Source organism: Populus trichocarpa, chromosome 6 (genome assembly GCF_000002775.5).
Source record: "Populus trichocarpa isolate Nisqually-1 chromosome 6, P.trichocarpa_v4.1, whole genome shotgun sequence".
Taxonomy (NCBI): domain Eukaryota; kingdom Viridiplantae; phylum Streptophyta; class Magnoliopsida; order Malpighiales; family Salicaceae; genus Populus; species Populus trichocarpa.
The window spans coordinates 9914300-9930574 of NC_037290.2; the positions used below are offsets into that span (position 1 = coordinate 9914300).

General features: G+C 31.9%; 1 protein-coding gene across 1 annotated transcript; it reads right to left on the bottom strand.

Annotated features, from left to right (window-relative positions):
- Window positions 1–1554: 1554 nt before the first annotated feature.
- Window positions 1555–7717, bottom strand: LOC18100155 (transcription factor-like protein DPB). The gene is made up of 9 exons (XM_006381348.3): window positions 7183–7717; window positions 6773–6852; window positions 6592–6635; window positions 5227–5289; window positions 4959–5105; window positions 4806–4874; window positions 4576–4674; window positions 2525–2595; window positions 1555–2160 (listed from the first exon to the last, which is right to left on the bottom strand). Exons 1-9 carry the CDS (start codon window positions 7446–7448, stop codon window positions 1923–1925), a joined length of 1077 nt encoding a protein of 358 aa, XP_006381410.2. The 5' UTR covers window positions 7449–7717; the 3' UTR covers window positions 1555–1922.
- Window positions 7718–16275: the final 8558 nt, after the last annotated feature.

Genomic DNA, 16275 nt, shown 5'->3' on the forward strand with positions numbered 1-16275 from the left:
GTATAATTATTTTGTTACCATTGAAAGCAAAAAAAAACATTAAGCTTTGCTCAAAGAACATTTTAGTCTTTAATTTAATTTTAAAACAATTAAATTACTTCATTATTCTTAGAATTTAAAAAGTTTTAGCTTTGATTCAAGGGCTCTTTTGTCTTTCACTTCTGTTTGGTTTTTGTTTTTATAGTTATTGGATGTCATTAAAAGCAGGACAGTAATTCTATAAATTAGTAAAATAAAAAAGACTAGAAGCGCATAAACATTGTTTGCCAAGTTCAAATAGCGTGTGCGGCATCGTCAGATAGCCAGAACCTTGCTTCCATGACTCCATTGAAAGATTCTTAGCATTTCCTCCATGTAACAATTGGTATGTATGACATAATTGTTATCGGTTTGGTGCGCCCTCTTTCTTACTTGATTTTCATGTTGGCTTTAAAAAAAATCAAATTAGTCCCTAAAATTTGTTATCTTTAAGATTTCATCCTTATTCAATTTTATTTTATTTAGAATAATTTATAAAATTAAAGATTTTTCTCAATTTCATCTTTAATAGATTTGAAAAAAAGTTTTGAAATTAATTTGTATTTTTTTAGGGATTTGAAAAAAAAAACAATTTATTTAAAACTAGCAACCTAAGCGAATCATGCCAAAATTAGAGACAAATTGATTATACATTGAAGATTAGATTTTGATTTTTGTGAGGTTTTGTGTTCTTAGAGAAGAAAAAATAAATCAATTAGATTTTGAAATTGATTTGGGATTTTTTTTTTGTGAAGAGTAAATTCTGGTTGTTTATGATATATTATATATAAGGATAAATTTATTCCTTTTATCCAAATTTAAAAAATGAATTGACTCAAAATGGTAATGTTTTTTTAAATTTACTATAGGGTTACTGTAATTTTCTATTTTCGTGATTCTAAAAAACACGTGGCTCATTCGGGAATAATCCTCCCATAGCGTGTTTATTAGCGCCCTTGAATTGAAAGGTCCATTGTAACAAAAAAAAAAAAAAAACCAACTTTAATGACAGCACTGTCCATGTTTATTAGCAATGCAACTCTTTCGATAAATTTTGAAAAACATTTTGTTTTAAATTAGATTTTTTTTAGTGTTTTAAATAATATATATATATATATATATATTATTTTAATATCTTTTAAATAAAAAATATTTTAGAAAACAATATTTAACATTTACCTAAACAGGGAGAAGGTTAGGAAAGGGAAGAAAGCAGGGAGTAAGATAAGCGACTTACACAAACAGAACATGGCAAGCTTAAACTGTGGCTGTCCACTCAAAAATATTTGAAGCTGAGAGAACAAAGAAACAATGCGCGAGTCTCTAGAACCGTTGCAAACATGAGATTTTAGGGTTTGCGTTTCTACCAACGGATAAAAATAGAAGAAAAGAGATCACTTTCTTGTTCCATTGAATATGAACCATTGTTTTATTTTTTTTGGTATAAATTTGCCATTGAATTAAATAAAATGAAAAGAACTGGATGACAGAATGATAGTAACAGGTAAGAAATAAATGCAATGCAACACATAAGGAAACATCAAATTCTTGAAGATTGAATTAATTCATTCTATCATTCTGAGTAAGGCTGGACAATCCTATGTAGCCTAATACAATCTAAACTTAATTTTTGCTACAATGGGAAAAAATAACTGGAAAAAAAATGGTTAAACAGTTACAGACACGAATAATGGATCTAAAGCTGAGAACCAGATAGAACCAAGTGTTTCCATGGAAGTCTCAAAGCAAAATGGGCCGATCTGCTTGTTATCTCAGTTCCTCCTAACAAGGGCAAACTGTGAATGGGGATAATTATAGGGAGGCACCATCTACAGCAAACTACTTTACACAATATACAGACACAGCTGACATGATTGCCCATGGTTCAGATGATCCTGCATGACTCAATGCTCATTCTTAACACGTGCTTTTATGATTCCAGGAAGAGGCGGCGAAGTAGGATGCCTAACTGGGGTGTTTGTACTTGGGGAAGCAAGGATTTGTGGTTGATACATGCTGGACATGCTAGAACCTTCACCTCCATCAGCAGGTGGATTGGGTGCCATATCATCGCTCTGGGGTCTCTCACAAAATTTCATTGCCTTGAGAACATAATTATCATCATGGAGCTCGAAAGGAGTGCTGCAAATACAGTACAATAAAAAAAAATGTGTTACCAATGGCAGAACTCTAAACTTATGGGGAAAAGGTGAAAACCATGGTCCAAAAGTGCTCAGTTGCAAATTGAAAGTGGCATTTATTTTTAAGCATGAATAATGAAACACTTATCCAGAGCCCCTTCCAATCTCTTATATATAATTTGATGCCTTCTTTGCAGATTTCAAATCCAGTCTGCCACAATGCTTTACTTCGACTAAATTATTCCAAAGTCATATGGTGTAGCAAACTCAACACTCTCATTATGTCATGCCACAGCAGATATTAAGTGTATGCGAGTTACTAGCTTTATGAATGAGAAAGTAGAGGAGCTGATGGGTATTCTTACCTATTAAAATCAAAGTGAACCAGCTGCATATCTTCTGATATCTCCACTTCAACAGTTGCATGAGGGCGTGTCTACGGGTCCCAATTGTCAAAAAAGAAAAAGTAAGGCATTACAAAAAAAAAAACAAAACAAACGTGACTTCATATTCAGAAGTGAAAATAACAAGATATAGCAAAATGTCCTATTCATTTACAATTCAAGTACATATTTCCTACCATAAGCATACTTCCAGATAATATTTCCAACAAAGAAAAATGCTATAGATCTGTTTATGCTATGCTGACTACAATTTCCAAGAGTTCAACTGCAGCTCAAGCTCATCTCAGAGCCTGCTTGGTCAGCTTGCCTTAAAAACTCAAATTATGACTTTCAGCCACATAGGTAAATATAGCTCCTACTTACAGATATTATATTTTTTAGTAAACTTAATTGTGAACTTGTACATATGCAGATAATTATTGTTTTTACAGGTTAATTGTAATAATAAGATCTCTCTATTGCTTGAAACTCTAGTTCACCACATTCATCCAACTATTAATGCAGAACAAGAAAAGACTTGAGACCAAACCCTAAAATCTACAAGGGAATCTTCAAAGCAACAGGATAAAGGAAAGGACCTAGAAGGTGATGGGACATGAATTTTCAAGTGCTCAATAACAATTCTGAACCATCAAAGCAATGGCTATCTGTCGTTAGGCTTTGCTTTTCTTAAATTTCTTAAGCAAAACGTGCAAAAATGGATCATTTTCTACACCTTCTCTCCACCTGAGACTAGAATTACAGCACAAATCTTCATAATTGTCAAACCATAAATCCGTAAAAACCTTCCATACTCTAAAACCTTTAATTGCCAGTTATTCATAGATTGCAGAGGTTACCTCCCTCTTCCTATTCAATGTGGGAGTGGCATTTCGCAATCTTCTCAACATACAAATTTAAAGTCTCTTCCTTCCACCATCCTCCTCCACATCCAGTCAGTTACTACGATATTCAGAGTGGATTTCTCAAATAATTATATATGTGTGTGCTCTTCTGACATGCAAGCATGCAAATAAATACCCTGCCTCCATCAAGCCTAGTCTGATCTATTTGCAACCACCTAAAAGTAAATGCCAATTTAACCCTATATAGCTTATATCCAGCTACAGAAAACTTGTGTTCACTCATTATCCCAACCTATCCTATCTATCAGATCTGTATGCATATGAAACACAAGAAAATGAAGGGATACACAAGAAATAGAAGGTAAGCACAAGTGCAGCAACAAATGCATTCTCCAACTCAATAATGTCTCTCACCTATAGATCTCCCAAACAAGAGTGCAAAAACAGGAACCTATTGATCTCACAAATGAAACTGAATACACAAAGTAAACTAGATAATGTACTTTTGATTGATGAGTGGATTTGTAAAACATTGGAAATTTTGGAAATATGATTTATGTTGTCCATAATATCCTATGAATTCACTATCACACCAATGAATCAGGACATTAAATACTTGGTTGCAAGACTAAAGATCAAGGATCTTTTCATAACACCATTTTGCATGGCAGAGACGTAGAAAGTATCAGTTAGGGAAGTACATTTTTGTTCTCCAGGTGAAAATAAAAGCATGTTGGGGTTCATGCCAATAGACACACCTAATAATCAAAATTTTGGCTAAATGATGAAGGTAAACAATTGCTGAGTACTGTGTCTGCTGACTGCAATATGCAATGCATAAACTAAAATTCTTAAGTGAAACAAAGCAACTGGTGACTGCAGTGCAAACAAATCAGATTAACAGAATAGCAGCTGAAAAAGAAACCATTCTACGGATTTGACAAACTCATCAAAAGTAAATGTTAATAAGTCCTTTAACTAAGAAATCCAAAAAATTATTTCTTAATTATGGTCTCACCAAACTAGAGAATTTTGAATACAGCAATTCTGCACAGGGCAGCTGCTCTAAAACCATGAAGCTACATCCTTTTGGTTGCAAGTCCAAGACTTTTAAAATTAAACTAGTTTATGGCCCTGCATGCAAAATAAATTGAGGAAAAGTTTTACCTGCACCAGAATAAAAGGCAACGACACACCACCACTAGGAGCATTTCCTGAGCTGTACAGTTGTTCATTTCGCTGTATCAGGTTCTGAAGACCTACAAACTTGATTGAACAAGATAACAAGTGAGTAACAAGGGCCAATGAGTTACATCTATAGGAAACATGAAACTTCCTAAGTGCATGTATCTAGCTTCAAATTCAAACCATAAGAGTGTTTAAATAGCCATTCTCACTTGTTCCTCCAGTTCTTGCAAATAGGCAGCTTTCTTTTCGATCCTATTTCTCAATCCAAGACGCTCAACCTGGTCATATTCAAGTTGGAAAAGATTATGTTAGATCACAAAAGTCAAAAGTCATTTCTCTTGATACACAAGGCAAGCACATACCTTCAATTCTTCAATATCACTTAGGCTAGTTCGGGGAAGACCTTTCCACTGTATTTCCTTTTTATCCTTAGATATAATATCTAATGCCATGAGTACATTCAGAGCATCATATACCCTCCGCCGTATGTTTTTCTCGTCATATTGTTGCTGCAAAATGAAATTAATAAGATAAAAGAAAATGGATCCACAGGGTCAAGTTTTAAGTTTGCCTTTAAGATAAAAGATAAATACAAAAAAAAGACTAATTTCAGTTGACAAAATAGATAACCTGATCTGGGGTAGAAACACTATTGCTAGGGTCAGCAAACTCTGCGACAAGTTCATCTGCTACCTGAGAATTACTTCAAACTCTAAGAAATAGGTACAGAAAATTATGATAATTATATAAATATAAATACGAAGACAAGAAAAAGCATTAATTCTGGTACACAAAGCATTAGAACTTAAAGATGTCCCAGAAACTTTAATAGGGCAAGCAAATGAAATCAAAGGAGATAAAAACAAATTCCTAATCAAAAAAATGTTTGCTTGTTCACGGGACAGATCACCTAGAAAGCATCCAACTGTTGCATAAAGATCTACAAGAATAGTGCCAAGATATAACTGTTCCTGACTGATCATCTGGAAGGTCAATTCATTACCATCCAATTTGTCTACATGGAAGATTATCAACACATTTTAACAGCTTAAAGGTATGAAATTCAGCATGGAAGTGAAAACGAGAAACAATCTTTCAGTGTCTCCAGATAGTCCTTTATGGCCTGCTAAATTGAAACGCACACCCATCTATCTTTCCATCCCTCCTATCAACAACCAAAGAAAAAGTGGTGGAGTGCCTAGCCGCCCCCAAAAACTATGCAATCATCAACCCCTGAAATGGTGTTTGATATAGATTGCCGTGTATTGCCAACAAATCTGACAAAAAAAAAACAACTTCTCTCTGCTACATCTTGTTCAATAGACCAAGCAAACCTTATAACCACTTGATTACTATTAAATGCCACTAACATTAAGTATCAATTGAGTAGTTTAAATATTTATTCTCAGTCAAGAATCAAGTAAGGCCTGATCTGGCAGCTCCAATACAAAACAAATATGTTTCTGGGGATCTGAAATCAATGAGCTGAGACCCTACCACCATCTAGTGGTATTGCCTCTGATTTTAAAACCTACGCTCCCAACTAACCTCGACAAAGAGATGCCTTTACCTGATAACCATAAAAGGATGCATGAAAGCACCAGAGTATCTAGAGAAAGCAACATACTAAAACTTCAATAGAACAGCATTTAGGATAATGCGGAAGCACCAAAATACTTCAAATGATATCTAGCTAATGCTATTAAATGGTAAGATTAACCTCTGGACGGTCGCTTTTATATAAATAAATCAGGCATTCAGTAACCATAGTTAAGAATGACGAAGTTCTCATCCCATTTTATATGCTAAGAACAACCTACTTCTGTGCTACTGGGAACCGGGCAGCATATGCATGCTAATCATTTCTCGCAATACTATAAGAAGAACAATCGCCAACACCATGTGAAACATTTTCACAGCTTGATGTAAGGGAATTAACAGTGCTACAAGTAGGTCATCTATATATAAGAATAAGCAAAAAGAAAAGAAACAGACCTCGTTGTAAGTAGTTGTTCCTTTGGATTCCACCTTTTCACAAACTGGACACAAGTGAAACAGTGTAGAACCATGAAGTCAGTCAGGCAGAGAAAACTCGTGTATCGCTAGCAAAACAAGAGTAGACAAGTACTACTTTGCAAATGATTTCTCAAGAGGGGAAAAGAGATGAATGAAATACCTTTGATGCTAAATTGACGAAGTCCTCTACCACTCTTATCAGCTCCAACAGCCCGTTGACCTCTCTTTTTCTTCTTATTACTGTTCATGTACACACGAGCTTCAATAAACTCAATGATGGACGATTAAAAAACATCCAAGCATGTTAGCTAGCTAGCTACCAGCTCAAATTCACATCACGATTCGAGACTATCCTAAATTGAGGCACAAAATTAATTATGCAATGGCATACAATAGCAACAACAAATACCAAATTCACAACATCTCACATAATAAGAATTCCAACAGGATACATGAACCCTCAAGCGAAAAACCCCTCTCGTGAATTTATATCTCCATGAATGAATGAAACATCAGCATGATTAATCAAACAGAATTAATAGTAATAAGGAGGAGGAGGAGGAGACTGACGCGGCGGCATCTTGAGTGGCGGCATCATCGGCGTGAATGTCGAGATGGTTCAACCTTAAGAAAGTGCTGTCACTAGCGGGAGTGGCCATGGCATGCTCGCTCCTGCTGGATGGAGACCCCACGCTGCCGCTAGTTGACACCGATTGGCCAGACACCCAGGAGCCCGTGGTGGCTCCTCCTCCTCCTCCTCCTCCTCCTCCTCCTCTTCTAGAGGCCGACGAAGGGTGCCTGTCTCCATCTTCCAGGTGGGCCCCACCAGCGACCATTAAGATATAATAGATGGGAAATTATACCAAATCAATAAACGAAAAGGAAAAGAGAGAGTGGTGAGAATGGTCAGTTATACAAGAGAAGAGGAGTGGCGGTTTGGGTTAGGTTGATGATAAAGCAACAGAAGAGAGACGTGTGTTGTTTGGATTTGATCTTGGAGAGATAGGAGGGCGGAAGGGAAGGCAGGGATGGTTTTTTATTTAAAGAGTAGACGGGGAAATCTTGAGGGGTTTTTTTCTTTTTCTTTTTTCTTTTTTCTTTTTCTTTTTCTTTTTCTTTTTAAGGGAGGGAGGGAAAATTAAAATGTGCGTTTTGTTTTCTGACCAGTGAGTCTTAAAATATGTAGGTGTTAGGATATTAATTAGGGCCAATAAAATATGAGTAAAATCCAACTAATTTTGTTCAGCAACCAACCACTCATCCCCCTCATGGCTTGCTAGTCAAATACTATTGACTTCCAAGTCTCCTGTATACACATTTCGGTTCAAATTTCAGCAGCACATCCAAAGTCTTTGGATCTCCAAATTTAGCTCGTCAGGAAATATGGCATCAAATAAACATATGGTAAAAAAAATTAAAAAAAAAAGTGACATGATCAGCTCACTAATCTATATAGTGTAATTAGAAGGCATTATTGATTTGCTGGTTGTGAAAAAAAAAGGATTAATTTGATTTAGGATATGCCTGGTATTACGGTCTAAATAGAAATTGATCAAAATTTTTGTATATATATTTTTAAATTATTTTGATTTGTTAATATCAATTATTAAAAAATATAAAATTATTATTTTAAAATATTTTAAAATAAAAAATATTTTAAAAAATAATAACTATCACACTCTTAAATACTCCACAGACAAATAATTATAGATGGTTATCCGCATGGCTTGGATCATCAGAACTAGTAGTTCTCTACCATGTAGAGTCAGCCGTGCCAGATCCGTGGATAGTGGCACCTTCATTGAAAAACAGATGGACGCAGGCAGGCAACTTCACCTCCATCAATGTTTGGGAACACGGCTGCGGCTACATTCCTAAAAAATTTAAATTTTTTTTTGTTTTTACTAAAATTTAATATGATTTGTATGTTTTGGATCGTTTTGATGTGCTGATATCAAAAATAATTTTTAAAAAATAAAAAAATATCATTGATAAGTATTTTAGTACGAAAAGTTATTTAAAAAGCACTTGTAACCACACTGCCAAACACAATTGAGACCTTCATTGGAAAGTAGATGTTGCTTGAATCAAAAACCATCTAGCTAGGGATTGGACTTCCGGCATTCGCCTAATCACATGTTCTGCACCAAAACTTTTGCCACTGCTACATTAATTAATAATATATTTATCACTTTGCTTTACCAGTGCATGAGGAGGGAGGGAGAAAAGGACCCAGTGTGGTCTAGCTGGAGGAGAGGAATACATTATATTATATATTATATATACGTAGCCCTTGCCTAATGCCCAAACAACCACTTAAAAAAAAAAAAAAAAAAAGGTGTTGTGTTGACCAAGTCCATTCACATCACATGTCCAGACCAGAGTTTCTCTTCTTTTTTAATCGTTGCTGAAGGCATGGTGAAGGCATCAAAGTGAGAACAGGATCGACCATGCTACGCAGTTGAACGTTTGGATCCATAATTTCTTGTTTTATAAATTATATTTTATAATTTTATTTAATATTTTAAGCTATAAAGTTGGGACAATTCTTTGACATGATATCATAATCTTGATAACTAAGCGATCAGGAATTCAAATCTCGATATCCTCATTTATTTAATAAAAATTAAGCATAAAATAATGCAGTCTTGCGCAAGTTTCAAGCTCAAAAAACTTTCATTTGAGGGAGGGCCTTGTTAGAAAATAATATAGATCATATCTTGGAACCTAATCTAACAGCTTAAGATTTTAGGTTGAGATGGTTTTTTGACACTACTTAAGTCTGTGTTTGAAAATGTGATAGCGGTTGTTTTTTAAAATATTTTTCACTAAGAAACATATCAAAATAATATTTTTTATTCTTAAAAAATTATTTTTTATAATAACACATCAAAACGATGCTAAAAACAATTAATTTAAAGTGAAAATATTTATAAAAAATCAAATTTTTAAAAAAATATTTTTAAAATGTACTATATAATTTTCAAGAACGCAACAAATAAATAAAAAAAAGGAAAGGAAAAGGGTGTTTAGTTTTGGATCTTTTAAGTATTGATTATGAATTGTTCATGTAAAGACAGAAGAAGATCATGATCCCATTCAAGCAAATTCGATCGTCTAGTAGGAAGCTTCAGCTTCACGAAAAGAGTAAAGTACAAAAGGGTACTCCTCCTTTTCAAAGTTGGTGCCTTTCTCTTTCTTTCTTTTTTCACCCCCTGGAGAAACCATAATTGAAAGTAGGACACGAGGATTTTAATTCAATTATTCCATTTTTTTATAATAAGTTGATGACAGTAGGGTAGTGATTGATTTTTAAAATATTTTTTATTTATAAATATATTAAAATAATATTTTTTATTTTTAAAATTTTATTTTTAATATCAATAAATCAAAATAATCTAAAAACATTAAAAATAATTATTTTTAAACAAAAAAAACATGAATTTTACCTAATTTTTATTTGAACCGCACTCCCCAGCAGGATTCCAATGAAGAAATCTAGGCTTGGCATGTGAATCAAGAGTTCACCTTCGCGCTTTTTTTAAAACCTTATAATGTTGGAGATGGAACCCACCTTAATGTTTGTATCCCATGCTAGCATCAATTGCAGCTAACTATAGTGATGGGTGTTAAAGCATTGGTCCCAGGGTGCGTAGCGTAATAGTAAAGAATTTGAGATCTGCATAGCAGGTCTCAAGTTCGAATCAGGGCGTGCATCTTTTATAAGAGCCTGGGACAGCTGGAGTTTTACTCGCTCACCTAGGCCCACAAAGTGCGTTTTTCGAGGGATGGGGTTTCCTCGAATCCAAAAAAAAAAGTGTTAAAGCATTGGGTTTTAACTTATTTTAAATTAATTATTTAAGTATTTTTGAATTGTTTCAATGTGTGCTGGTATCAAAAATAAAATTTAAAAATAAAAAAAATATTTTTTTGATATTTTTTTAAATAAAAAATACTTTAAAATACAACAACTACCTAATTAATAAATACTCCAGAAATCCGAAAGTAAAAAAAAGAAAAAGAAAAGAAGAAGGTGCCCATGGAATGGAGCTCTGCTGTTCACAAGTCTAGTCTTGTCTTGTATGCCACAATTTCGTCGTCAAAATCTGGTATGGTAAAGAGATGGCAATTCAATGATGGAAACTATTATACCTGCCAATATTATTTGGTTAAATATATAATTAAAATTCATTCTGTGGCCCAGCTTGAGAGCCAGCTGACCCACCACTTCATCCTGGTCTGATGTAAAGAAAATAACTAACGTGGAGTTCACTCTGATTAGTACCGTTAACTCGGAAAGTTAACTCATAACTAAATCAATATCAAATTTGATTTTCCAAAAAAAAAAATTGCTTGTTTTTTTTTTTAAAAAATATTATTTTAATTAATTCTAGTTAATCCATCTAAACTGTGACTCAAACCTTAGATGGGGTGGTCTAGAAATCAAGGGTTTGTTCATTAATAGCATTTTTTATTCCTTTTTTACTTTTAGTTTTTTCTTTTACAATAAGAAATTGAGTACAATTTTTATTTTATTCAAGTTAAGGATTATTATAAGAAATCATATTGTTAACTCCAAAAATAGATCCATAATAAAAATAAAATTATGCACTAATTAATATGAAAATGTAAGAAAACTAATATTTTGTATTGTTAAAAGGTGCTCTTATACAAAACAAAAGAATTTATTATCCATGTTTTTTTTATTTAGAAAACAATAGAAACTTGTAACGAAAACTATATAAAACCTCTAAAATATGTTTTTCAAACTCATTATAAATTTGAAAAACTAGTTTTTTTTTTGGATATAGAAATATTATATTTAAACAGAGCTTTCTATTTTTTTTCATTTCTGACTTTAGTTTTCTAAAGAATTGAAGTATTATTTTGTTTTTAAACGATCTCTGTCAAATTTTATTAATGAAAATAGAATTAGAAAATAAAAAGCCAAGACGAGAAGAAATAAATAAAAAGCAGGCTTGCGTTTTTGTCCCACACTCCAAATATCTTTAAAAATAGGATTTAAACATAAAACAATATATATATATATATATATATATATATATATATATATATATATATATATATATATATATATTATAGCTTGATCCGTGGCTACAGTTTTTGAGAAATTGATAGCAACGAAAAAATAAAAAAGAAACCAAAATTGACCCCGACACGCCGTTGGTTATATATTCATTTATTCATCGTAATAAAATTATATATGTGCATGTAATATGTATGTATTTGTTATATTCAATCGTGATACTGTTAACATTTTTATTACAATATAAAACAAAGAAATGTTAAATAAAATTGGAAAAAATTATATTTAGGAGTATTAAAATTTCATTTATAACAAATATATGTATATAGCAACATTAGAATTTAATTTATATATTATTATAATTTTAAAAAAACATTAAAAGGCGTGGTCTTTTTTTTTATAGTGCATGTGCATTATGCATTGTCTCACAGTTCACTTCGAGTTTCAATATTGATTTTTTTTTTAAATATCATTTTTTTTTATTTTCAATTGCATTTTTTTATGGTCATGTTAGCACCGATTTCTTTTAATTTATTAAATAAATATAATTTTAAAAAACACATGACCAAAATAGAAAACACAAACCAAGAGGGCAAATACACATTGGTATGAAAATGTTCTCTTTGCTCCACCAACTTTCCTTTGAATTTGTTTTGCAATCTTTTTAGTTTTTGAAATTTTAGTTTTTATATTTATTATTTAATCTCTTTGTTTGAGATGTGAGAGATGAATTTTACAAAAAAAAAAAATTCAATTTTGCTATCAACCGATTTCTTTTAATAAGAGGAATTCTATCATGATGTTTTTTTACCTTTATTTTCCAAAAAAAATAGATCGAGGCTTATGAAGTTTTTTAAACTGGGGTTGATTTTTTTTTTTGACTGATTTCTTGACAATTTAAGGCCATAATAAGTTTATTGAGGTCTTTATGGTGTTTATTAGATATTTTCAGGTAAAACAAATGGTTAAAAATAGGGTTTTTTTAGTTTAAAAAGTTAGAACTCTGACTTTTAGGTGGTAAAAAATGATGCGTCGTCTAGTATTTTTTTTCATATATATAAAAATTGGTCAAATGACGCGTATTCCACCTAACTAAATAAAAATTAGGTTAGGTGCATAGTTATCAGACCCAACCTGAGGGTTGACCCGACCAAGGACTCAGGTCCTGGGTTACACGGGTCAACCTGAATCAATCCGAAAAAATTAAAAACAAAATTTGAAGTTTTAATATTTTATATGAAAAAATTAAGAAATAATTTATATGAATATAGACTACACATGTTATAAATAATGAAGTTTAAATTACAAAATGGTTTTTTTATCTCATATTAAAAAGATACTATGTTAGTATGTTATCTTTTTAAGTTGAAGTATTTAAATCAAAAAGACAATAACACCGCAAGTGCAACAAAAAAAATTAATCTCTCAATTTTCAGAACAACTTTAATTTTTTTTATTCTATACTAGAAACGTTAGCTTAGAGAAAATTAATTTTACTAAATATTAAAAAACTAAATTGAATATCTTCAAATTTAATTATACATAGTTTTTCATTTCTCCGACATACAATGATGAAATCAAGGTGATAAATCCTCCGCAACCTTTTCTTTTCCATACCAAAAAAAACAATATTCAAACAAAAATTAAATTGATTAAAGATTTTAAAAAATATATGTTCCAAAAAAATAAGGGGAAAGAGAGAGAATATCAGGGAAGAAAGGGGTGGGAGAAGAAGTGTTTTCCAATTAATGGGCTTAAAAAATAAACAATATCCTCTAACTAGATACATGACTAGTTTCTTGGTCTACGCTACGATTATAGGTCAGAAATATATTTTTTTAATGTAAAAAATTGTTCAGATGGTAAGAATTATTTTTTATTATTTTTAATCTTAATCCAGCAGATCAAACTTGAATTCTCCTTATTTGACTTCTTTCCTAGTCCAGGTTTAAAGTTAACATGCATGAAAATTGTCCCGATATGACTAGTTGACTTGACAAATTCAAAGACAGTTCGGATAACTGGTAAAACGTGTAGTTTGACTTTAATAAAAAAACTAAAAGATTACATCTTTTCTTAATATTGAGATAACATCATTTAAGATTGATCAGGGTTTCACGACTCAACACGCAACCTAGATCATGGGCTCTATTAGGTTTAACAATTTTTCATTTAATGACATGATAACAAAAATAAACACTCACAAAATTGAGCATCAACTAAATGTCGAGATGTTTGTTTAAGACTATGATAATCTCATAAGCCAAAACAAATTACAAAGACAGATTTAAAATCAATCAGATGTTGAATGATGAAATCAGAAGAAAAAAAGGACAAAAAGTATTCAATTGAAAGAAAAATATTGGAAGATGGAATTAAAAAAAAATTGATTGGCATTGTTATTAAACCCGACCCAATAGGTCAACATTAAAATCTCTCAACCCAACTCCTTTCTTAACCCATGTTTAAAATTAACATGCATGAGAGATACTCCTACATGATTCAATTGCCTTAGTGGGTCTCCAAAAGCAAACCAGATGACCAGTTAAAGTGTGGTTTGTTTTTTTTAAAAGAAAAATTAGAATGACATCTTTTTGTTTAATATTGAGATCAAAATATATTAAATCGATTCAAGTTTTGTAACTTAACAAGCCAAACGTGAAACCTGGATTATGAACTCCATTAGGTTTAAAAACTTTATTTTTTAAACTATTTTTTATTTAATAATATCATAACAAAAATAGATACTTGTAAAATTCAGTACTAACCAAATGTCAGGACTTTTGTTTAAAATTATGATAATCTTATAGAAAACAAAGCGAAACAAATTATGACAACCAATTTAAAATTAAAAATTATTGAAGTATAAAATTAAAAGAAAATATCAAAAAACATTCAATCAAATGAAAAAAAATGAAAAAATTCACTTTCATTTACTATTTATATGAACGAACGATGAAGAAGGTGAGGAAATCCCAACTTTTTTAGTATAGTAGTTAATCAAGCTTTATTGATTTGAAGAATAAAAGGATATTTTAATTATAATTAAACATTATTTTATGCAATTTATGCGTTAAAATACACTCTATCTCAATCTTAACCTCTCAAATTATGATATTGAAATTTTAAATTTTTTTAAAAATTATTCTCTTATTAATGACATGTTTAGTTGGTTCTGAAATTTTAATACAGAAAAATAATCACAAATTCATAGCTAGTTTTGAAAACTTGTTTAAGATACGTGAATAAAAAAAACAGCTTTTTATTTAATATGAATATTGTGAAGATTTTAATCATTTTATTTTTTATGAGATAAATGTGGATTGACATCCTTTACTAATTTATAATTTTTATTTTGATAATAAAAATATTAATAATGATATCATAAATAATAACAGTAATAATAATAAAGATAGTGTTTATATTGATAAGATAAAGTTAAACTTCAAGAAAACCAAAAAAATTATTAACTGGTTCATGGCGATCCAGGCCATAAATGATGCAGGTGGATAAATATCGAACCACAGTGGAAGACATGACCTAGCAGGTGAGAAATGAACTTCCTAGTACACTGAAGGCATATCGTTACCAGCAACCCCGCCGGCCATGTGGCCCGGCTAATCTGTTCAGGAAGATGACCAAAGAGATAATCCTATGCGGAGTTAATTACAATGAATGATTCTTTCCAAGAGATCATCTATACTTTCTTCTTTGTGAAGAAGATAGTAGCACACTGAGTCACTTTCTTCTTTTACTGCGCGGTTATACCTGCAAGTGTCTTGGTTCCAGAAATAAACTCACAATGCCTATAGCTATTTACATTCCAGCCACCATTACCATTCTAAACGCAGCCTGCACTCCAATCCAACCTAATTACAGCAATCATAAGTTTTCACCTTCATTTTTCTTTTTCTTTTTATTGACATTGACGGGTAGTCTACAGCTACAATCTCTACAATGGAGCAGGTCACTTCATCTGCTCGTCTTCTGGATCCTGTTTGAAAATGTAATGTCCCTACGTAGAACTAAAGCAGCAATTATAGGACTCCTAGAAGCAAACTGTGTCAATGAATGGGTTGTGACTGAGAAGCTTGGGAACACCGTGAGGCAAAAGAACACTTTTAAAGCATCCAAGCAAGTTCTATGCTTTTAAAGCATCCAAGAAAGTTCGATCTAGCATAGGAAACAGGTAATTTTACTTGGTCCTTGTTTTTTTTTCATGGAGCACAGAATAAGGTATTCATTAAACACTTCACCAAAACAGCATATCACCATAGACCAAAGCATTACAATAAACCCCAACCATGTAGATAGAACAGCAAATACGGAACAACGCATTAGACAAAGCAAACTGTTTATTTCATTACGCTTCAAAACTCATTTCAGCAAACAGGTGACAAATAGAATTGCTAAATTAGAAAGTATGGCAGTCTAAGAACATGAAGTACGACTACCTAATATCAAATGAATTTCACATTTCCGTTTCATCTTTTCATGCTACACAGGATTCATGTCTTGGAGCTGATAATGGGGATGTTTATGTTGAACTGTGCAATCTACGACCTACATTTTGGGAAAGATCATTTCTTCATATATCTATTACTTCAAGCAGGAGC